Source organism: Numenius arquata, chromosome 6 (assembly GCF_964106895.1).
Source record: "Numenius arquata chromosome 6, bNumArq3.hap1.1, whole genome shotgun sequence".
NCBI lineage: Eukaryota > Metazoa > Chordata > Aves > Charadriiformes > Scolopacidae > Numenius > Numenius arquata.
In genome coordinates this window covers 53,080,131-53,105,500 of record NC_133581.1, presented here as the reverse complement: position 1 = coordinate 53,105,500, position 25,370 = coordinate 53,080,131, and the positions used below count along the sequence as shown (strand labels likewise).

Genomic DNA, 25,370 nt, shown 5'->3' with positions numbered 1-25,370 from the left:
GCTTTGCAGTTGCAGAGGATCTGATACAATGAGAGGGATGTGTTTGTCATAATCTTAATAACACATTATTTCATCACTTAGTGATGTGTAGTAAGAACACTGCCACTTGTAGAGAATCAAAACTGTTGAATGTATCATGGGAAAATACTTAGATTTATGTTTCTAAATGATCATTAAATATTTTTATGATCACAGTGACCCCTTCAGTGCTTGAGGAGTGAGTAAGAATGTTTGGAGCTGGGCAGAGCGAAGGCTGTTAGATTGCATGTGGGTAGTGAGTATGTGGCAGGAGATGTTTGTGTCTGGAGCACCTTGAGTGTTCAATACTGGGCATGGGAAATGCTGGGTAAGTATCACATGTAAAGGATACAGAGCAGAAGCACCCACTGCAGCTGGCCTGTCTTGGTTTGGACTCTGGCATATTCTCTGAATCCTGAACTAGCCAGGAGTCTGTTCCTCGTGGTGCACACTGAGAATTTGTGGTTCCCTGCAGCACTCAGGAAAAATGAACGCGGTCAGAGCTAAATGGATTGACCACCACTGGTTTTGAATGCAAAAACGGAATTACTCCTTTTTAGTTACACGTCACTTTACTTGCCTCTTTCTTTTGCTGTGTAAGAAAAGAGGGGGGCAGAGTGGGGAGAGGATTTGAAAATCAACCCAACAAAACTGAAAAGATTTTTTTGTCTTGCTAGAAAAGATGACTGTCTTGGCAATGAGCAGAAAATTCAAACAGCTTAACTGAGTTACTGAGTTTTAAAATGGTGATGTATAAGGCTGACCGTGTCATTCCCTCTATTTTCCTTTCATCACAAGTTAGTCTCCTAACATTTTTTACTCCGCATTTGTAGGGTCATGCAGTTTACGTGATATAAAGGTTTTTGCCCCCTTTGGTTAGGAACCTTATTGCGAGCCTTCCTACTTCTGATCTATTGCAAAAGACTAAGAAGGTCCCAAAAACTAAATTCTGTGTGTTCCTCTGTAATATCTGAGGTCTTGTTCACTCAGCTGCTGGTAATACAATCTCCTGCTCCCTGCGGACTTCTAGTTGCTAGGAACTTCGGGTATTAAGTGTCTGGCTCTTCACCCCCGGCTGGCTGGGTGCCAAATGGCTGAGACTTCAAGCAAATGAGATTATTTTACAATGACTCGTTTGTTATTAGAACTTAGAAGGGTTTCTTTACATGTTAGATGAAGGTCTGAAAAGTTTTCTTAGTTTAATGTGACAGCTGCCTTTCCCGTGGCAGGAATAGAATTTTTACTTTGCTTGAAGCGCTCTTCAAAATATTGTGGTTTGTGCCAAAGTTTCTTTATAAAAGGCAGTTTTCAGTTTCTTTATAAAAGGCAGGAAGCCATAATTTCTTTGCTGTAAGCAATATATTTTTAATATGGTATTCTATATGAAGTTATACTGTGAACCAGTAGCTTCAAGGAGCTCACTTACCTTTTTGTTCTTGGTATAAATTTCTTTTCTGCAGCATTTATAATTTAACAGTTCTGACTTTAAATAAGAAAAAAAAATCATAATCTTATATATTTATTTTATGGCCTTATTTAAGCCATTGTTAAGAAGATGACTCTAAAAGAAAACCAACCCCACCATGTTTTCTTAAAATTCCAGCATCAGTTGTGCAACTGAAAATTGTAGCACTGTACAGTGAATAAAAAGTACATTAAAAAAGATTTTTTTTTAAAAAAAAAAAGCATTGAGTGATGCTGTTTTTGCAAGAATGCAGGAGCCGGCACTTGAAATTAGATTTTCAGAGGCATGATTAAATCAATATGTATTCACGAAAGCATTTGTAATTTGTTTAGCACCAGGAGAACTTCAATACCATAAAAAACAATAGAGGACCTATGTAAAGTCCAGCATCAGAGGGACAAGAGCCATGAAAATAGTTTCAGTCACTTTTTGACCCTGAGAACAATACTGTTGAATATTGATCCCATTGTATGAGAAGAGATGAGATTTAGTGAGTGTTAAATTCTGTACTGGAAAAATTAAACACTGAAGTATTGGAAGATGAGAGTGGAGAGTTGAAGATGGGCAAACCCATGCAGGAGTTTAGGATTGATAGTGTGTTCATTTCATCTGTTAGAGAGATGATTTCTAATATGCACATCCCCGATATATTAAACTAAAGCAACTTTTGTCTTGATTTTTAAAAATATTCTTGAGGCAGATAGGTCTGACTGAAATTAAGCTGTCAAATAAACTGTCAGTACTAGTTGGATGGGGGTGGACATGTATTCACCCACACCGAGATGCAAAAACTTCCCTTGCGAAATGTGGCAGCTTTGTAACGTTGCAGAGGAGCTCTACACAACAGTTCAGGATAAAAAAAAAGGGGAAGTATTTCTCCGGTTGAACTTACAATGAGAATTTTAGATAATCAGAAAGGAAAGTCACAGGATTGTGACTTACAGACAGGAATGCAACACTGTAGGAGTGTGCCTTATATAGTGTATTTTTCTTACTCTAAACCACAAGTAATTTTTTTCTTGTGTCTTTCAGAAGATGCAAGTCGTAGATATGGAGATAGAAAGATCCCAAAAGGCTTTCTTCCTCTCCAAGTCCAGATCAGATCTATCTGTAACCTTCTTCTCTGTCTAACCTGTTCTGAGAACCTCCAAAAAGTCATTGGCAGTTTTTAAACTATTCTTAATTAATATTTAAGTTAAATCCCCTTTGTATAAACTCCTTGCTGCCTGACTAACAGAACTTATGACTGTCAAAGACTTTGATCTATCTTCTTTCCATCATTTCTTAGGTCTTTAAATCTTTCCTTTTATATCACATTTTACAGAACTCTTTTTTGGGCTCTCTGTGGGCACCCAGAACTAAACAGAGTGTTACATCAGAGGTCTTGTCAATGCCAAAACTGAGTGGCAGGATACTGTCGGATAACTCGGGTATTAGATACCTGTTTTGTCATCCTGCAACTAAACAAAAAAGATGCTCAGAAGAGAGTCCCAAGAAAGCTGTTAGGTTTCTGTGGTTAGCCTGGCTGTGGGTGTTGCTGCTGATTAAGAGAGTATGGCATTATGGTAATTTGTTCTAATATTTTTGGGGGTAAGAAAGGCCATAGGAACTGTCTGAATGAATTCCTTTCAAACAGAGCATCTCTTTTAGAAACAAAAATCCGATAATGTGGAAATAACACTACCATATTTGTTTTTCAGTGAGCACTTGTTTTAGCTACTTCAAATAAGCAAAAAAAAAAAAAAGAAATTGGACCAGCAAAATAATTATTGTGTAGTCTAATTCTTCATAGCCTCAGCTGTCAGAAATTGGAACTTGCTGTTTCTTTGCCTGCAAGGCAGATGAATCAATAGATAATCAGATTTCACTTTCTCGTACTGATGCTTATCAAAAATGATCAAATCACATCCTGACCTTCCTTTAGAAATTAAACAGTTTAATCCCCTGCTGTCACTTACAGGAGAGCATGTCTTTCAGTTCTTTCGTTATTCTATCATTCTTCCATGAATCCTTTCTCTGGTGTCCTACTTTTTTGAATTTTAAATGCTAGGTGTGAGTAGAGACTTCCAGTTGCAGTTGCATCAGTGCCAAAAGCAGAGGTAATAAATCCATATGCTTCTTTGGTATTCCCCAGTTTATGGCAAATGCAATTCACTAAGAGTGCATTCTCATCTAATTACCCACTACATTAGCTAAATTTCATCACTGCTTTTGAGAATAGAGTCCCTGTTACATCAGAGCACCTTGCATTCCATGTTTCCTGAGGCCTGACATGTATTGCAGAGTCTGACTTTCTGTTGCTGTTAAGTTATGCTTTTGCAGTCTCCTCCTTACATTACCGAGTTATCTAGTTTTTCCATAAGCCAAGGTGGTAGTGCAACAGTTGTACTGTCCTTCATGTTTTCATTTGTTGAACTGTGTATCTTTTGTTCCCTTATTTTGAGAAGTCTACAGTGAGGCAGGTAGCTCTGTTTCCTGTTTTAAAAAGACGCACATTAGTTTTCCTCCTCTCAATTGCTCCAGAACCCAACCATTGACTTCACAGCTCTTTCAGTTTTGCTTCAAAGTTTTTTGGATGTGCCAGTATAAGTGTGCAGCTTCAGTGAGTTCTCTTAAACATCCATATCAACAGGTGTTAGACGAGAAAATATTTCATTTTTAATACCTAATATTGCCTCTTCCCAAAATGAAGGGGGTGCGTGTGTGTGGAAGGAAAGTGATCAATAAATATTTATCGTGGTAGAATTGTCATAGTTCTCTTTGTCCCTAAATGGTAGCAAAACTTCTAATGTGCGTTATGTACGCTGGCAGCGTACTTCCACGTATCATCTGGCTTTCCTTTGTGGTTTTATACAACTCTTAAGTTTCTATTTATATCTGTTGCTATCAACTTTATGTTTTGAACATTATTTTTCTGTATGTGTGAGATATGTACTTTAAAGCTCCTTTTGCAACCCAGCAATTTCTGTGCTTAGTGCATTTATTTTTTGAAATAAATTAAAAAAAAATAATTAAACTTAAGGTTTATTCATGTACTTCTCTATAAATGATTTTCCTAGTTCTGTGAAAGTGTTCCTAGATTCACAGAAGACTTAAACATATGTTTCATCTTTATGCCTGAGTGTGCTGAGAGATTTTCCTTCAGTGCTTATGTGTTACTAAAGAACGTACTGGATGCAAATGGGAACACAGCAGCTACAAGCACTTTTGTTAAGAAACAATATTGCTGACAAGGTGTTTGGGGAGGGGAGTCTTAGTTTAGGCATTTACTCTCAGGAGGATTTTTTATTTTTAATCTCTTAACTGCTCAGTTTCTGTTGAGTGCCCGATACAGAGACAGAAAATTTGTTGTGATCTGTTTGTCATCCCATACATCCTTCAGTGGTTTCTGTTTCTTTGGTGATCTTGTCCTAGCCTAATGATTAGGACTGTGTTTGAAAAGTTGTACAGTCCAGCTTTGAAACTTTCAGGTAGGAAGGCCTGGAAACCCAAATGGCCGCTTCCTGAGTGGCTCGCTATCTAGAAGTCTATATATATCTCTAGTACTATTATATAAAAGCTGCTTTTTTTTCTGTTATGTTAAAAAAAAAAAATAAGTCGTGCTGTTCTCCTATCCCCAAGCAGGTGTTTGGCAAGGAAAATCCTTTTGGGTGTCGTGGATAATGCATCCCAAACCTTCCATCACATCCCTTACTCAGATCTGCAGAGATGCTAAATTTGCATAAAACAATTGTTTACAGACATTTCTGTCCTAATGTTCTTTACTGGCTGTTCTGGACAGTTTCCTCTTAGTATTTTGGCTTTTCTAAGTTACATTTTGAAAGGGGAATTAATGAGTATAACATGATATTATGAGTTCTTATTGATAAGTTAGTCCTCTGACTCCCTGTGCAGGCCTGGTTCTAGGTATGTGTGCTCCTGCTGAACTGATGTCCAACATAAGTGCCTTCAGTCTTTTCTCCTGCTATAGTCTCCTCTTGATTATATTCATTAAAGGATTATGGAACCCCATAATCCTGTTATTTGGTGTTGTCTCTTTATCCTTTATTAATGAGGATCTTAGTTATTAATAAATAGAAGTAAAATACATAACTGACTAAGGAAGACACTAGTTGTTGGTACTAAAGGTTGAACCAACATGCTGCTTATACTTAAAAAAAATTCACATTTCTATCAAATTCAGTAGAAGAGAGCCCTTTACAAGTATTTTTCAAATGGCTCTTACTGTATTTCCTGGAATGTAGAATTAATGTTGTGAGTGAATAAAAGAATAAGTAATTTTCAAAATCTCTCAAACTTTTTCAGGAGAAAACCACGTATTTGGGAATGCTTTAATTAAAACAGTCTCGATCAGAGCTGTTTTGGTTTCTGTTTCTTTGCAAAAAAAAAAAAAAAGTTTTAAATCTGTCTTTAAGCAATTACCTAAACTGACACCTATCTTAAGGAAATGAAGTATATTTTGGAAGCAGAGTAGAGGTATAAACAAGTGAGAATGATCTCTAGGTCTCTCACCTTTATTAGATCTGTCTAGATCTCTTAACTCACACACAGAAACTTTGACTGTAAGTAGTTTACATGTTGTGCAATCTGTAAAGAGAGGAAAGACACTGGTTCTATGTCTGTGTAGTCTCTTGAGTTATGTACCTGGCTGAGTCTCCTGAATTAATGTAATGCTTGCTTAGAGATAGCAAGAACATATCTGGTGGTAGACTGTCACAGAAATAGGAGGGGGGGTTGGGGGTTGTTTGTTTGTTTGTTTGTTTTTTAAATACTGTGTAGAATTGGCTCTTGAATTGGTTTCTTTTCATCTTTCTTGAATTAGGAGTTTATTTTCCCGCATGTAGTATAGGGCATAAAATTAGTCAGACTTCAGCTTCAGAAACAGTGAATATTTGTGAGCAAGGGACTCTTTGGTCACGGTCTTAAATTTTTTTTTTTTATTAAAGGAACTAGGAAAAATACTTGATTTTGTTAGGGATTCATCATCCTTTTTCTGCCTGTTCCCTGAAGGGCATGAAAATTTCTGCCCCAGTTCTCAACCTCCTTGGTGAGAACTGCAATCTGTTCATGAAGCATCTACATAAATGGATGCCTGTCAACAATCTGACACTGTTGTCACGTTCTTCTCCTAAACGTTTCACAGGAAGCTCCATAATTCTGTACTGGGCTGGACAGTGTTGGGCTGCACAGAGAATGTATACAGGAACTATGGGAGCCTTTCTGCTGAGGTCCCTGTGTTGCCTTGGAAAGAGAAACGTGGCATTAATGGATCGGTGGTAGCAGACAGTGGTCCCAAACTCGCAGTATGAAGTAATGGAGAAGACACAAACTGTTAGTGCTTTCCCTCAGGGCTGCTTCTGGTGAAAATTTTCAGGGAGATTATGCAGTGTGTGCAGATGTGGTGCATGTAATGATACTTTTGCCTGCAACAGGATACAGAAGGCAGTTTCTCTTTTGAGGTTCATTGTTTGTTTATTATGATTGCTTTTCTAAATATTTCTATTGAATTAACCTCTTAATCTACATGATAGAGAAGTCAGCTACACAAGTGTGTTTTGATTTGCATGGCACATGAACTTTTGGGATTTTTATGTGATAAAATTGAGTGTTTTCTCAATGTCTGAGTTATTTGACTTACTCTTCCTTTACATCTGCTTGACTGTATCATCTTCATTGCATTGAAAGCTATAATAGAATATTCACAAAATACCGAGGAGGTAAGAGTAAGAAAGCTAACTCCTGGAGAAGATAAATTATATCTAAGAATCGGAGGTTATTTTAAATTAAGGTTGTCTTTGCATCATTTTAGAGAAAATCAATTTCCAAGACATAATCAACATATATTTTTGGTAACCCATTACATGCAGTAATTCAGAATGAAATACTTCCACAGAAGTCTCAATGAAAAATAAATCTAATCTTTTTAAGATAAAGTTATATATCCCAAGAAAGTGTCTTGTGGTAGTACAAATAGAGTTAGATTAATTATGCTAAAGATCTCTTTGTTTTAGAAATAGGTGTTACTATTTAATATTTTTCATGTTTAATTGCATTGAGCTGTTGTGGGTTGCCCCCAGGCCGGTAGCCATTTGCCAGACTTGGTTCAGGAATAATGAGAGAAAACCATATTATTTTTTTTTTTCTTCTGCCCCTAGTCTTCAGATTTCTTAAAATCACTAAAGCAACATTACCAGGAATCAGAATCTACAAAGTCACCATGATTTTACTGAAGTTTTCAATTACAACCACACAAGTAAAATTTAACAACCTTTTTGAGCTATGTTTCTGATGTGTCAACTTTGCTTTCTGTTTGCTGTTGGGTAAAAGAGTCTGTATTTGAAAAAAATGTCATGTAGTATTGTTAATATGCCTTTGTTTTGATTCTCTGCCTATATCTCCTGCTGCCTGCCCTGAACTGGGAGTTTTTAAAGTCTGCGTACAAGTAGGTTGAGCAAAGTGGTGTATAGTCAATATTTTTGGCAGTGAGCAATTTGAGTGACAGAAGGCAAGCTGACATGCAGTGGCAGGAGGCACAGGTAGCAAGAGAACATATTTGTTTAAAGATATTATGCAAAGGAAGCAATTCAGTACAAAGCAAATTTCAGTACAGGGAACAACCTGTACTGAAAGAGGCTGAGGAAAAGGTTGCTCAGAGGTCAGGCCAAAATAGCCATGTTCCTATGTTTCACCATGGCCACGTTTCATCTGTTTCATGGATATTTCTGTGAGGGAGCTCAGCTGTATTTTTCCTCTCTGGACATTATTGTTCCATAGACGGCAGCTGCAGAAAAAGTTGTAGTTTGGTGCCAGTCCAAGTCAGTGTGTGTGGGCAAAGTACTCTGTTCCTGATCTGAGAGAGGTGAAGGAATCTGATTTCTGGAGCAAGTCACTGCCGCAAACAGAATTAGCGAAATACTTGTATGTGCATATTTGTTATCTAAAATATTGTTTACATCATGAACAATAAGAAACTTGCTTCTTTCTGACGGCCCACTTGGAAACAGCTTATTAACTTCTATGCTGCAGGTATCACATTGTGCTTTATAGAACATGTAATTGATCAGGGATTATAGTAAAAAAGAATAATAAATACTGTAAATAGGGAATGACACCGCTCATTAAAGCATTAAGAAGATTAACTGATGTTAGGAATGTATCAAATTGTGATGGTTCTCTGAAGTTATATCTCAAAATATATCTATAAATAAAGCAAAATGAGAATACAGGCTCAAGCACTGGCTCAAAATCACATAAACTTTTTAGCTGTTTAATTGTGTGCTTCCTGTTACAGTTTGAACCGTGCCTAATCACACTCTTTCAGATGATGCCCAGAGGGTTTGGGTCTTAGCATGTGTAAGGGACTGTTTAAAATAAGCAGTGGGAATGTTGTCTGCCTGCTTCTGGGGAAAGAAGTCAGCTGTATGGCAGTGAGCCATCTCTGTGCCACTTAGCCTTGGATCCAGAGAATGGTTCCTGGCTGGTTTAGTGGGTATAACCTTATAAACTTCTCTGTTTTGCTTAGCTATTATATCAGAAGCAAACCTTCCAATACTTTTTTGGGAATGCAAAGGCAAAAAGGAAGCAAGGACCTAGCTGTTCCCATTCACTGCTTTAACTCTTGTAATCCTGGCTCTTTGCTGCTACCCTCAAGGCTCACAAGACATGAAGATCTTTCCTATGCTTCTGTTCTAAGTGTGTTTTCGTTGCTCTAGTAATTTCTCTTCCTAGCCTTTCAAGATTTCTTTGGTTGCTTCTTATCTTTCCAATACAAGATCTTCTTTCATCAATCATTTATCTTCTTTTCTGTACCTGTGACAAATGGGCTTGACCTAAACCTGTCTTGACAGTACTGCAATGTTGGCAGTATCGGGATGGTCAGTACTACTATTTATGTTTTTTGATGCTTTTCTTTCCTGTACAGCTGAAAGCTGATTGCCTGGGGAAAATAAAATTAAAAAAGAAAAAAAGAAGGAAAGGAATTAGGCATTTATTGCCTATCCTTGCTGTTTGACTGCCTGGCAAGTGCAAATGCAATCACTGGAAAGGTCTAGAGAGAGTCACCATTACTCGGATGTCCTGAGCACAGCATGAAACATCCTGGAATGAGGTGGAGATACCTCGCAGGCACCAGCTCCTCTTCTTACTCAGATGATACTACATATATTCTGTATACCCATGGTGTGAACTTCTGTTTAATCTCAGTTTGCTTTAGTTTATAGTAACTGTAGTGGTGTATGTGAAGAAAGTCTTTGAATGCTAACTGTTGGGTTTTTACAACAAAATCGTGAAGTCTTGGGGTATTTTCTTTATGCATAAAGGAAAGACTAATATGTTCATGATAGCTTTGTGCTTGGTAAACACAGCTTTTAAAAATCTCTTGAGTTTTGCAAGTGAGTTAATAATGACTGCCACAACTGAGAATTTAGGCAGTCCTCTTAGCCTAAAATTCTCTGCTTCTCAGTATCATGAATTTGCTGTGTTATAACCTCTGTAGAGAAATGAAATCCTGACTTCTAAAAATAAAATGCAGTGTTATTTATTTTGAAACAATTGTTTCAATGTAAGACTATTTATTTATTTATTTTTAACACGTTAGGGTTAGGTCAACAACTTTGTTTAGGTTAGGTCAACCTAACCTGTGTTTTAGCACTTAGGTTAAGTCAACAAACATTGAGTGTGAGTCAACTTCTCCCCATAGTGTGAAGACATTGTTTAGCCCACGGTCCTATGTGTGGTGGAGCATTATCTTTGTGCTGTGAAATACTTTCAAGTTTTCTCAGGATTCTTGTTGCTGTTACAGTAATCGCCAAGACTTCTCTAAGAGGAAGGCTTGAAAAAATCTAACTAGTTTAGAAGGAAAAAACGGTTATCACTAAAAGAGGCGTAGTTCAATTTATTATTAAGAAAAAGGTCAATGAGGACTGAAACATTAAAAAGACAACTCTCATTACTTACTAGAGTAAAGCAACAGAAACTATCCCTTATAGGAAATGTGCAAAATTGTAGTAACATACAAGAAGACCAAAACAAGAAGAGGACTTTTTTTTCCTTTTGCACTGTTAGCACTGGGAATCTCCCTAGCTGTTCTGTTACAAAAATGTGACAATTTTAGTATGTTGAAAGAAATATTTTTGCAAAATGATAACAACAACACACTTTTTCAACTATTGGATTACATTAGTAATTGCACTGAAATCAGCATCAGTGTTTAGAATATGTGTTTTCCAGCTCTTTGCGATAAAGTTCTTCATGTGGAAGAAATTTATTTCTCATCAGTTTTTCATTTGAGGTATCTACTGTGCTAATCTTCCAAATAATATATAATACTTATTAAACCAAACTAGTGAGAGAGTTGTCTCACCTTAGGCAGTCTCACCTTTCCTCTTAGTTAATTTCTATTAGAAATTGTGCTTTACTATAGCAAAGAGGAAGGCCAAACACTTTTCTCTATTCAAATAATGATAATTAATAATATACATAGTTAATTATTGAAAGCTTCCCAATTCATATTGGAAATACATTATAATTTAGATATATCAGGTCTTTGAAAATTCCATTTCTTTAATAGTTAAGCCATTTGATTGTCACAGTAATTGGACAGGTTTTAAATATCACCAATTTTTTTTTCAACAGTTTGTCTTTGATCCTTATGTTGAGAACAGTCATTAATAAGACAGCACAGTTATGGACGTACGTAGTTCAGCTTGTGTCTGCATGTGAATGGACACATGCCAATGAAGTTATTGACTGATACAATGGATAATGGATTAAATAAATTACTGAATACTTATAATTAGATGTTCTAGTTACTGAAATTTAAAATGAGTCTGCAGGTTTTTTTCCAGTATCACTTGAAGTCTTTTTAAATGAAAACCCAGAATTTTCATAATTTGCTTCTATACATTTGGCTTCTATACAGTTATTAGTGAAATATTTTGGTGGATTTTCTTGAGATGTTTACAGTTGCTAAGGATAAAAACACTTCAATGGTTGCTTCCGCTTTGATATCTGCTGAGGAAGGGTTAGTGCCGAGCCTACTTTTGCCCTGTGTTTTATAATCTGCTGCCATAGTACCCACAAGCTCGGCAGTACCAAATTATTACTTGAGAGATCCCAACCGGCAGTTTTTTCACCTGAAAAAGCAATTCTTTTTTTATATATATTTTTTTTTCAATATGTATATATATTTTTTTTTTAAGTTTTACAGGTAGATAACGGTTATGTGATATTTTCAGGAAATGAAAGCATCGCACAACTTCAGTCTGCTTATGGGTGACTTCAAATGCTAGTAGTGTTTCCTGTTTTTTACCATAAAAGCTGCTACAGTATCATATAAAACATGTTCTATATGAATGTTCAGACAGCAGGCTTTAAGGCTCAGTGTTTGGAATAAAGGTCTGTTATGCTTTTCCCAAATATTACACTTTTATTGCAGTAACATTACAGTACATGTAAGGAGAAACTATTGGCATGATATGAGATGCATCATTGAAAAGTCAGGAGCGGGAATGCTGAAAACTGACATTTGGGTCTTTGTTGTTGAAATTTTTAAAAGTAAACCTTGGGGTAGTCACACTTCTTGAGAAGTGTGTATATACATTTTATTTCTTGTGGAGAGGTAGTTGATTAAAGTAGTACTAAAGCAGCATTCACAGTCTGTGAATGATTACTCCACATACATTCAGTAAATATTAATAGTTTAAAAGCTAATAAACTAACAAATTTAAATCATTTATATCCAACAATAAAAGCATATTTAGAATTGTAATGCATTTGTAATCACTACAAACAACAGTAATGAACACTGTCTTCTTAATAGAATATTTCATTTTCCTTTTTAAGGTGGAAAAGTAAGAAACAACATGCAGATTGATCCAGAAACATCATCTTGCTAAAACTTCAAACAGTCCCCTTCTGCCATCTCTGAAAGTTGATTTTTAAAGGGAGATGATCTCTAAATTACAAGTTTTCCTAATCAAGCTGTCTGAAATGAATTTGACTGTACTGTGACATAATTGTTTGTCTATGTGAATACTATTTTACAGGAATGATTGAAACCTTTTGTCCTGCAAACTTATATGTATGTGCTTTATAAATAGTTACACTGATCAGTAGTAGTCAAATAAGTCAATTCAGTGCAGCCCTGTAAATGGCACAGAATCCAGATCTTCCTTGAAATGTTAAGCCTGGTAAACAGTTAGTTTATTTACTGCCAGAATTTTGTTTTTTCACGGGAGTGCTTAATTTTTTCAAAATGTCATTGTCATTATGATGAAAAACAGTTTTTTGTATTTCCTTTCTTGCAGAAGAGCATGTTAGAGATTATATAAAAGTTTGCTTTGAGAGTAGTAGTTGTTTATATGCAATACAACCTTTACAATAGTTTTCCCATAATGTACTGCAATATCCGTCTGGTACATTACAGGCTGCTAACCAGTAATATAGAATAAGGGAATGATACAGAGCTATTGCACTGATAGAAACATAGTAATGAATGGCATCTACATAGCAAGGCTGGACAATATTAACTGCTCTAATAGCAAAGCTAGTACTTGTACATCATCTTGGGATAGTTCATATTTAATTTTTCAAAAAGTTTTCTTGTACTAAATTACCTTTTATTTAGTAAATTAATGAACAAAACTTGTGGATGTAGAATGCAGAGTTCCTCTGTATGATAGTGACAGTTTTATGGAGAACAGTCATGCTAACTTATGCATTTTTTTGACCAAATATGGCTGTGGATAGGCACATGCAAGATTTAACTTTGCTTGTGGACAGAGAGACTTGTACTTAATAAATAAGTAAATAAATAGTATAAAAATTAGTAATACGCTATTAGACTATTAGTAATATAAAAATTAGCCATACCTTGATCAAAACTGTCCCCATTTGTACTAGACAGTAAAGTTTTCAGCATCATGATTGTTAGGTCGTATGGGATTATCTACTTCATCCTTCTATCCCAACATAGAAAGATCAGCTGTTGGATTCCAGACTGTCCTGGGTTGAGAGACACAGGACTAACTTTTCTTCTAATGCTGGGGAATATTGCACTTTTAGAAGACTCTAGTGTCTGAATTCACATGAAAATATTTACTTTATAGCCAGCCAGGCTCTGTGGGATTCAAGGTTAGTGTTTTCGAGCCTTGCCACGGGCAGGGACAAGGAGGAGCAAGGCCTGGGCATTTGACCCAGGCTGGCCAACAGGATTATTTCATACCATGAACGTCACATTCAATATAAATTAGAAAAGTTTGCTGCATGGCTCTCTCCCTGATGGCGGCGGTCCAGACAACTCCTTGCCCCAGTGCTGGAACCCTGAGGCCTTCCCTTCCTCCTGAAGCCATTGCGCTCCCAGTGTCCGATACTTGCTGTCCACTGCTGGGAGCGCACAGCTTCCTACTGATATAGAAGGCTGAGTATAATTCCTGTATATCTTATATCAGTATCGGGATTAATACTGGTTCTTTAGTATTATTGTTAATTATTTAGTCTTAGTCTATTAAATCTATTTATATTTCAACCCTTGTGTTTCTTTGTGTTCCCCGATTCCCCTTTCCGGGTGGGGAGGGGTCATTGGGTGATAGAATAATTGTCTAACGACAATAGATTGTTATGGGTTCTCTCAAACCATAACACAGACATTGATTGAAATTGTTCTCTTCAGTAATAGAGATTCACTTTCTTTGGCAAACAATAAGATCTTTTTTAAATTCTTAACCTTGCAAAGCTTTCCTTGTCTCCAGTCTAATTCTCTGTATTATATCCCTTCCCGTGTGTTAGATTTGCTCCTCCTTAATTTTCCGTGCAGAGGAGAAACAGATTGTTCCCTTTCTATCAGCACCAGTCTTTTATGTATTTGAAGACTGTAATCATTTACGTCCGGATCCCAGACAGGGACTGCGTGTGTCTAGGCTGAAGAACCTTCCTTTTTATGGGGGATTTATCTAACGATATATCTTCCTAATGGTCTTGTATATCCCTCATAATTGACCTTAAGTAGCAAAGTTGAAAGTACAAATTTGGAAAATTTATTAAAAAATACTCTCAGCTTTTCTAGAACTTCAGTGTCTATGGCCAACTGAATTGTCAACTGGTCTTCAGATGCGCTGAACCTTTCATTCTTAGACTGATACATTTTGTAGTTTTAAGTGTTTTAGAGACATGCTTCTTTTTACACTGGAAATTATCTAATAAATAACAACATCAAGACTTATAATAATACAGAAATTTTGCTAAATTGCTGATCTGGAACCCAGAATTGTTTGTAAGTGATGTAAATTGTGTTAGAGAGCTGATCTTTCTCTCTATTGGGCTGGGGCGGGGGGGGACGGCAGCACTTGAAATATACAACTAAACTGTGGCAGTTTAACAAGTTATTATGCTGTAAAGGTCACTTGTCCTGTTTAAGTTGTAAACTAATGCACCTTCGATTAAACCACACTGAAAACAGTTTAAGACTATGCGTTTTATTCCACACTTGGAGTAGGCAACCAATGTGTTCGTTGGACAGTTGTGATGTCTTAATGACTACTGATGCCTTCTTAAGCATCTAGAAATAGATCTTTTTTCTGAACCCCATGAAAAAAAATTTCCATTCTTCTGATTCTTACAGAAATATTATATTTCCTCATTATAGAAATTACGATGACAATTTTACTCCTGGTAGTTCCACTTTAAGTAGCTATTGTACCGAAACAAGGGCTTTTATTAGTGTTGGGAATTTAGATCCAATACCATTCTTGTAAGGTTTTAGTTAGCTTTTAGGTAGCTTGACATATATGCATTTCCTGTTTTGCCCTGTATTTGGCAAAAATAAATGCTATTTATAGTATTGCAGTACCAAGAAATGTGGCTGCTTTCTGTTTACTTTTGTTTGTGCATATCAACATTATTGTTGGCAGGAATATGCTTAGCTGAGGGAATATTTTTGTCACTGTTGCAACAGTTGGTCTTTACACAATGTTGTATTTGGAGAATCACACCATCAAAATGGCTTTCTTGGCATGAGAGTAGTTTATCTGAGGAAAACTAACTCGAACCCAGAAGATAATTCTTGTATATACCTTACCAAAAAATGTTGTGATTGGATTTATTTTTCTCTACAGAATATAATAAACGATTCCTCCAAATACCCATATTTATACACATATTTACATGTGTAATACAGCAAACACTGCAGGAGCTACTCCGATGCCTGTGCTGTGGTGCACCATGGCTGGAGAAGCTCTTCTCCCCTCACTCCAGCCCTAGGGCTGCCAGCAGGAAAATTCACTCTTCTCAAAATTTTTTAAATTTAGAACATGTATGAGAAAGTAATCCCAATGGGATTATAATTTTAATTAAACAGATTCCTACCTTGGTACAGTATACAAGCCTGATGGCATGTCATAAGAGTGAGAATTTTATTTTACAGAAGCAGTGAAAAATTTAAAATATCTTTCAAAATGGGCACTCCTGACCTTTTTCAAACTGAAAGAATTTTCTCATTTCACTGGATTTCAGAGCTAGTACAGGCATTTCCCTCTAAACTGATTATGACTTTAATTGTTTGTTCTCTCTTTATATTCCCGTTCCATTTGCTGTTTTCAAATTAGCCCTATTTTTTTTTTACATTTAAAAGTATTTGCTATATTACACATATATATGTGTGTATAAATATATGATCTGTGACACAGGCATTATTTGGCTTATTCTTAACAGTTTTAATGCATAATATTTACTGCATCTTAAATATGTGACTCTTGAAGTATTTACCTTCACGTTTGGGACTGTAGGAGAAAACGTCTTCTAAGTTATCTTGTCTTTGTGGAAGATTAAGACTATTCCATGTAAGAGAACTTTTTTCAGGATTTTCACCGTTTCTCAGAATTTCTTCCCTTAAGTGAAAATTTCTGTCGTTACTGTACTGAGTTAATTTCAATTATACTGAAACTTCAAGTCTCTTCTGCCCCTTCTCCTTTAGTTAAGGTGATAGAGGATGTTACTTTAGCATTAAAATATAGCCATAGTGTAACAGGAAGACACAAAGACACACGGATCTGTTGTCTTGCGTAAGGAAGATTGGTTTTGTCTAAATTCTCTTTCCAAAATGCTGCCGTTTTACCTTCTTGGTAAACTTTTAAAATAACTTAAAGTTAATATGGTTCCTTAATATTACATATCTTCTGGTAATTGAATAAAAATTGAATGTTTTTGATATGTAGGCAGCAATAATAATGCCAGTGTATGGTCAAGAAAGGTTCCTTGCTTCATAGGAAAAGGCACTTTTCTTGGGAGAGTATGAAGTGAGTAGAAGTTGCCTGCACAGTGAAATTGTCCAAATATGGCAGCATTTCATTACTTCACTCATTATTTCATGACAAAATGTGACTTTTGGCAGGCTAACAACCCTGTTAGAAGTGTGGCCTATACGACAGTTTTATTTTAAATAAACAAAAATTCGGTATCCATCTTTAATAATTTTATTCCACCTGGTGTTGCTTCTGTAAGTTTTGAATGTGGTAATACATATCTTCTAACAGAACTAGGTTATTCAGTATTCATTATTTCACAGAAGAATATGAAAATAGAAAATACCATTTTTGCTCCTTTTAACAAGAATAAAACCATGCATAACATTTTTAGAAGGCAACAGACCACACTTTCAGAGGCAAGTTTTTGGTCCACGTAGAGTTGGTAATCATCAGTGAGAAACATTCTGGAAATGTGAATTGAACATGACATAGTAAGCCATTTTCAGCGTTATGAACGTGGTAATGTACACCTTGCTGTTACTGTTCATTTGACTGAGCGTGAATGTGAATGGTTAACTGATTACTAGGAAAGTTTTACAAATGCATATCTCCTAATGCATAATCCTAATGCCCGTACAAGTGTTGATGCTGGTGCCAGCCTTCTCCCAGTTTGACAATAGATTGCCAGCTCTTTTGGTTCATAATTAGTACATGATGGCCTTCAAATAGTATCTCATATCATATAGATAAGTACCTATCTAGGATTTTTAATGTGGTCCACACTGCACATGAGCAAACATTCTGCATCTTTAAACACATGCACTATAGCAGAATTTTTCAGATATTCTGTGAGAATGTTTTATGTTTCAGGGACTGGAGATTGTTTCTGTTCAGTATAAAACCTGCATGAATAAATACATACAGCAACTATTTTTTTTTCAGGCAGGTAATCTGCCCAAGCAGGAATTAGAAGTTGGTCAATATTTACGGTATAGTTTGGAATAAGACAGACAAAACTTCAGAGATGTAGATGCATTTCGTTCACACCAGGGATCTGACCATTTTATCTCTCTTTTCAGTGCATGCTTTAAAACTTAAAAAAAACCAAAAAAAAAAAACAAAAAAAAAAACCCCAACAAAACCGTAACTTTCTTGGGTAGGTTCCAAAGCTGCTAGTAATCAGTAATGAATATACTGTTTTAAAGTACTTTTTGTTGGGTTCCTTCCATTCTGTATTCTTTTCATAGTAACTATAACCTCAAAACCTGCCAGTTTATCTCTTGAGCTATGCTTATCATTGTGTTTCTTTCACTGCATATTGATAAAGCTCCCAAATAATACATGAAGTAGTTCAGTGCTGTAAAATTGAATTGAATCTTTTGTATCAGAAAAAGTGTTTCTTGGCTATGTTTTCAAAACAAAATCCTAAGTCTTTAAGCTGGGAGCATGAAAAACATTAACTCCCATTTTTGTGCTGCAGAAAAAAAGACAGAAAAAAATGTTGGTTAGATAAGTTTAATTTATAACCTCTGAGGTTTTTTTAAAATTTTTTTTAGTTTAAACAGAACTTAATCTGCTTTCAAAGCTCCATCACCTTTGCATTGAAATAGGTGATTATTAAGTTTGGAAATACTGTTTTATGGGTGTAGTAACTTACTAGACACATACTCCCTTAACTTTATTCTCAAGTAATAGGTATTTTCTAATGAGCTGTCGTTTAGGCATTGCATTTTAGGCAGAGCTGAAAAATATTTCTTCCAGCCTCAAGGTCTCTTTTTGGCACTAATCTGGGGAGAGATCATAGAATCATGGAATAATACAGACTGGAAGGGACATCCATGGATCATCTAGTCTGAATACCTGCTCCGGGAGGGTCTGATTAGATCACCTTGCTTGGGAACTTGTCTTTGAAAAGTTATCAGCAGTGGCTAAGGGGTGCACTTCTTTCTCATTTCCTAGTGGATACCACATTGCTCACAGAGGAAGAGGAAGGCAAATGGTCTTGCTTGGGGGAAAAGCCATTTTCAGAGTATAGAGATATATATTGTCATATATGAAAAAATATATATCTTGTTTGGTACTAGTCTGAGTAATGGACCGCTCTGCCCTCAGAAATAATTATATTAATTGTATTTTACAGTGTAGTAAATTCTCATGCATTTGTATTTGCAGTTTCCTGAATGTGGTTTCTACGGAATGTACGACAAAATTCTGCTCTTCCGCCATGACCCTACCTCTGAAAACATTCTCCAGTTGGTGAAATCAGCTGCAGATATTCAAGAAGGAGACCTAGTTGAAGTTGTCTTGTCAGGTAACTAAAAACCTGTGAAAATTGCGGTCAAGCTTTTGCAACTGAAAAAGTCCATAGCCTTTTTGTCCCAGTTAGGATTCAAGAAAAAGGAAATTTCAAGAGCAGCACTTTATGCAGTACTTGCAAGGGATAAAGGAGAACTATATTGTTTAAGAGCATTAGGGGATTTATGGTTTTATTATTTAGGTGAAGCATCTCTCCACAAAAGTGGTGAAGCATAAGCAACTCTGCAGTATTTAGGGGAAGGCTATTAAATCAGCACTGGGTGAAACTGTGGGTGGTACCTACAGTTGCCCAGAATCTGTATATTTTTTTCTCTCGTGCTTCAGCTTAGAGTATATGTTGCTGACTGAAGGCCTGAATTTTTTGATATCATGAAGTATTGTCGTACTGTGTTCTGGTAACCAATTTTTAAACTGAAGTTAAATCCCTAAAGTGCACGATTCAGACAGAATAGACTAAAGCAGTCAGGAAACAATATTTAAATTATTTAATTTTCTTGCCCCAAAACTATTTTGATATTTTAGTATCAGATTAAAGAAGTATTTTATAGTAGATCTATCAATCTAAGAGAAAATGTTTTAATTTAAAATATATGCACCTTAAATACTGATAAGGGGTGTAAGAAATTATTGCAATAGTATGTGCAATTAGAAGATTTTGTTTTCTCTTACTTTCTGATCCTCAAGAAAAGCATAGTGCATTTTTGAACACTATTCTGTAAATCTAAATAGATGTTTACTGTCTTTTCTGGCAGGTAAGATTGTAAGTTTCTCATATAATACAAATAAAACACCGGAGAAAATTGTAGTTTTATGATTTTGTTATTTCAAGCAACGAATGCACGAAAAGATTATCCAAATTTGAGCTTTGAAGGCAAACAGTTCTTTTGCTTATCATTTTACTAAGGTACTGGGAAAGAAAATGTGAGATGTCACCACTCCTCTTATAGACTAATAAACTTAATTTACAAATCTTCGTCCCTCTTTTCTCTAAAAATGACAATTATTTTCTTCTGCTACTACTCTGATAATCCAAAAATTACATGGGGCTTCATGGAGTACCGCTGCTTATGCATCTCGTTCATGTAGTTCTGAAGTTGAGGTCTTTTTTTCTCCTCCTCAATTACAATGATAAGAGTTCAGCAAGAAATATAATTTCATTCCTCACACCTCATCCTCAATGTATCTTTGTAGATTACAAACACATAAATGCCTTTCTGATAGTGCAGTTGCACATATGAAGTTTTAAAGTGATATAGTTAACTGATGCAAGTTGCTTCTTAGACCAACTGTGGTGATTTTTTAATAAAACACTGAAATAATTTAAAAAAACCCAAACCAACAACAACAAAAAAAGCACGAACAAAACCAGTTTTTACCCACCCAGCCGTGTAAAGAGATCTTATTATGAAACCTTGACAACAACATGAGGTTTGCCAGATGAGGAGGAGTGGAGACCCCTCAGTCATCAGTTGGTGATACCTCAAGGAGTTTAAGAACTTAAACCTGAGAAAAGGGGTGGGTCAGTTGTTTGCACGTTTTTAGTTGCACTGTCAGACCAGATTCCTCAGTGTGATTTCCTGAAGCTGGAATCCCAGTTTTCATCAACTTGCATCTGCGTTCAGTCTTCCTCCTGTCCTACTGCAGGAGTTTCCTGTGAAGTGCAATTGCTAAGGTATGTTTTCTATATTGACATGCTGTAACACCAGCTCCTAAACACAACAGCAAGAGTAAGGAAAAGATCAGCCACACAGTATCTATTCTAACATTATAGAATTGGGAATGGTTTCCTTCCCCAATTGCACAGGAACTTTAACATTGCAGAAATTGGTGAATTTAGTTCAACTCATCTGTTTTTCACTGGACAACACTCTGCTCAGAAGACTTTCTTTCTAAGTGCAAAGGACAGCAAGTGAAAGTTGTAATACCTCATGGCCTGACTGATGATTACACTGTTACAAATGAAAGCCTTCTGTCAGATGTCTCAAGTTACACAAGAAATTAAAATACATTTCCTCCGTAAGCACTCAAGAGCGTCAGTGTCCTCCTACAGATAAGCCTTAACTAAATGCAGCAGTTCATTTCCGCAGTGTAAAAATTTCTGTGTCATCAAGGGGAGGAAAGTATGACCAGTTCTGCAACTCTGGAGAAAAAACTGTATAAAACAGTCTGTAATATTCAGGGAAGTATCCAAACTAATGCAGGCAGTTTTTTATTGAAATATATTCAGATATAGTTTCAAATTATTGTACATTTTGGCAATAGTGCATCACAAATTAGCTGAAGATAGGTTATCTCTCCTTTTTAATTAAAAAAAAAAAAGGCTACCTAGATACAGAGCCATAAGATTATTTTTTTTTCATGATACTTAATAATTTGGAAATGCCTTGAAAATTGATTTTAAAGGGAGGAAAAACCCCTCTGAAAACAGGAGAGGTTGGCCTTGCGCACTATAGTTGAAGATACTAAGCACTTCAGTGGTTGGAAGGACAAAAGAAATGCAATATATGTTCAGATGCTTACATTGAACTGGTTGAAGTGTTTTATTTTTAGCTTACATTACAAATATTTGAACAGAATATACATTCTAAAAGTCTGTAAATTCAAGGTATATTATGGCAATTGTTTTTGAATGGCATGTCTGAAAGAGGCAGTAGAACAAAGTGTTACTGCTACAGCTTTGCTGCTGAAAACTCTGAGTGCTGTGGGTAAACATCCCCCGAGGCACTGATATCTGATGTCAAAAGCTATACTGATCCACTGCATTCATTTTTTATTGCACATGTCAATACTAGTCAGGGTAGAGAAAGCTGAACTGTCAGCCCTAGTACTGTGGGGTTATACAATCAGTTCCTATCCTAATAGTGTGCATTTTCTAATTTTCGTTGTAGTTTACTTAATTACAAGGTCTTTTATAAAGGCTGGACATCCTGTGATTAATTTTTTTTCTTATTGTACTTATGTTCTTGACAGTTTAAGGAATAACAAATATGATAATCTTCTGGCTTACAGCTTATATTACAGGTCCTTGAAAGACAGGAAAATTTATCTAGAAAAATTTATAGTTGAGAGGAGTTGCTCATTGTAGCTGAAGCACTTAAGTCCATTTTAGGGAAGAAAATTGTACCTGTGGATATCATACAATATAAGTGAAACAGTCTGTGGTAGAGCTAGAGGTTTCTGGTGAAACACAAGAAATTTAATCAGCTCAGAATAGAGCACCTGCTGTGCTTTTATATTCATAATGAACATTATTACTTCTATTTTGCATTGGTGTGTAATGCAGTAGGATTTTAATGGAGTGTAAGAATCGCAGAGCTCGCTGAACAAATGTTGTGTGTCTGTCTGCTGACTGCTCCAGAGGAGATAAACACCAGCAATTGCAGTCAGCCAGAGGAATCGCCGTTCGATGCCAATATAGATTATGCCATTTTGGAACAGAAAGGTCGGATGTTATTATGAGAGTGGAAGCAAAAGGGTATGCTGAGTTACAGATTCAGTCAACTGCACTTAAAAGAGGAAAGGGAACTTTCATTATGAGCATTAGTAGCCCTCATAAGTACAGTTTTATTTTCACCTCTTGCATGGTTTCTTCCTTTTATGTAGTCTTTTAAATATTACCTGTTTCAATACTTTATTTCAGTTCACTGCATGGGATTGTGATAGTGCTTGTATAGGAGATATGGGGATATGTCAGAAATGTATTACATAAACCCACAAATTTGTACGTTGAACCCAGTTGGTTTATTAGGTTGCGCTCCTGGGTGTTCATTGAACAGTAACTAATACCGTTTGGTCAGTAGCGTATCGCTTGCCATGTTGCTGTTATTTTAGCTGTGCATTTTCTATTTCATTTCTTCTTCTAAATGTTAGAAAAGTGTGTCTGGTCTCCTGATGCACAGAAGAGGAGTCATTTACTAGTGCTGTGGAAATCTCCACTAACGAGTTTATTGAACCTGACATTTACTGTTGAATTGCATTTCAGGCTGGAAAAAGAGCTGAATCTTTGGAGAAAGGATTTTATCAAGTTCTATTTGTAGGAAGGGTTCCTTTTGATTAGAATACTCTCAAAAATTAGCAGGCTGCCCAAACCAGGAAGCAAGGTACAGAAGCTACAGTCGAAGCTATAACCAAAGATGGCTTTAAATGAGCAGCCAGTCAGTTGTAAACACTGAAAGGAAGAGAAACCAAAAATTTCATCTTTGTAGGTCTCTCTCTCTAAAATGCAGTCTTACTGTTTGCTCAAGAAAAGGAAGTAAATTTTATGTAAGGTAAGCTTAAGTTGAAAAGTGTTCTTCAGTCTTAGTGACTAAGTAGTATTTGCTACAAGCTTCAACTGGATCTATGCAAAGGTAACTTGCATGTTCCGCTCATGAAATAAAGGATGCAAATGCGAATCACCAAAATAACATAATATAAATTTCACAATAGATTTGAACATAATGGAATATGCTTGCTCTGATAAACTAGCTTCTTAAGCCAGCTTAACTTCTAGTTTTTGAAGCTGTGCGGTGTTCTTTTAACTAGCCTTTAAATAAGATTTTTTTTGCACTGCCATTTGTTAACACCAATAAAGAGTTATTCATGATCGAGAGGTACAGTCCTTCATACACTGACTCTGTAGAACAAGCTGACAAATCAGAGTTGCTGTGGCTCTATACTTCTCTATTCTGACTTTTTGAGTTCTGTTTTTGAGGCCTTGAAGGAAACGGTTACTTTAGATACCTCCAGACTTTTGTTCTTGCCAGCATAGTTCATGTCCTATGCTATACTCTGTTCATGAAAGTTTATTAAAAACTTCTGTGTAAATTTGTTAAGTCTTTTCATGTTATATAGAGCAAAGACCAATTTTATATTTACAGTTTTAATATGAGTTTGCTTATAAAAATTCCATCTATTTTGGGCAAAATTAGATTGGGATGTAAGAGATCTTTGCCAGCCACTGGAAGGCAGACGATGAAACTTTAGCATCTTGTGCAAATTAGTGGAATGTACTTCATCTGCTTGCTGTGAGCAGTTGTGCTCAGCTTGGCAGGATTCCTGAAGCAAGAAAGTCAAATAGCAGCTATTTTGCATTCCCTTGCTGAGCTGATGAGGGTGGGAATTGATCCACTGCTTTTGTTAAGAAGCTGTTTCTGTTTTAATATCACATAGATGGTACACCATCTGATCATTAGATGCTGACATTTTATTTGGATTCAGTGCAGTTTATACTGTCTTGTATATGATAAAATATATTGAACTGAATAAATGCTTTGGATAACTATGCAATTATAGTAAATGCCATGTATCAACATATAACAGGATTGTAACATTAGCTTGACTGCCAGCTCCTTATGATATTATATCTGAACATCATTTTATAGTACTTATGTAGTTGTTCATAGTTTATGACTTTGCTTTGGTGTAATTGAAAAACACCATTCTCTTGGTGTCTTCATGGCTATGTTAACACCCTCTTTTTCTGGTGCCTTTGAGAAATACTCCTATCTTTTCTCTACCCTGTCTAAGATGATACCAATTAAAATTATACTTCTTCTATGTTCTTTCAATTGTTTCTAGCTGTCACCTTTTTTCTTATTTCTGTAGAAGTAAGGCTCACTGCTGATTAGGTTAGTGGATTGATTTTGTATCTCCTACCGTTCATTTGCCTACATCGTTCTTGAATCATGGATTTCAGATAGATGATTTTGTTGGTTTGGTTCTTAAGATTAAAAGATTCTTTCCTTTGTTTCTATTTTGCCTGATTGTCTTTTCTTCAGCTCATAAGTGTTATAATTGTTACCTTCTGGATACAGATTTCAAGATTTGTATTTGTATTTGTATTTGTTCTGCATCAGCAGAGTCTTTCTGAGCTCCCTGTCTTGCCTTACCATTCCTTTCTTTCTGCTACGGGAGGGAGTGGGTAAAACTAGAATGAAAAAAAATAGATATCCTACCACCATCATCACTTCCTTATATTCTCTGGCTGCATCATCAACAGTACACACTGAGTAAAATGATATGAGACAGGAAAATGTTAGTAGGGAAGCGGTTAATGTGCCAACCTTGCTTCTAGGGCTCTTACAGAAATGCAGGCCATGCTAGTTATTTTTCCTTGGGTCTTTCTTTATGTTTTTTGTATTTAATGATTATTTCAGCAGCTGAAAATCTGAAATAATTGCAAGATTTTGTGAATATGGATTTGTGAGAAAGCAAGCAGTGTATTTCTTCATAGGAATAAAATTACCTTTATGTTTTTAAGTAAGCTTTTTGAACGTGAATAATTTGTCACTCATGTCAAGATTTTAGATGTCATTTTAAAGCTTGATTAGTTAGTAATCATAAACAATGTC

At 35.9% G+C, this 25,370-nt stretch overlaps 1 protein-coding gene across 2 annotated transcripts in view; it reads left to right on the top strand.

The window, feature by feature from the left end:
* Window positions 1–25,370, top strand: part of PRKD1 (protein kinase D1) — a 131,148-nt gene that overhangs the window by 50,053 nt on the left and 55,725 nt on the right. For both annotated transcript variants that reach the window (XM_074148529.1, XM_074148528.1), the window contains exon 2: window positions 18,895–19,033. In XM_074148529.1, the coding sequence (XP_074004630.1) occupies window positions 18,895–19,033 (139 nt within the window). The remainder of the gene's footprint in view (window positions 1–18,894; window positions 19,034–25,370) is intronic.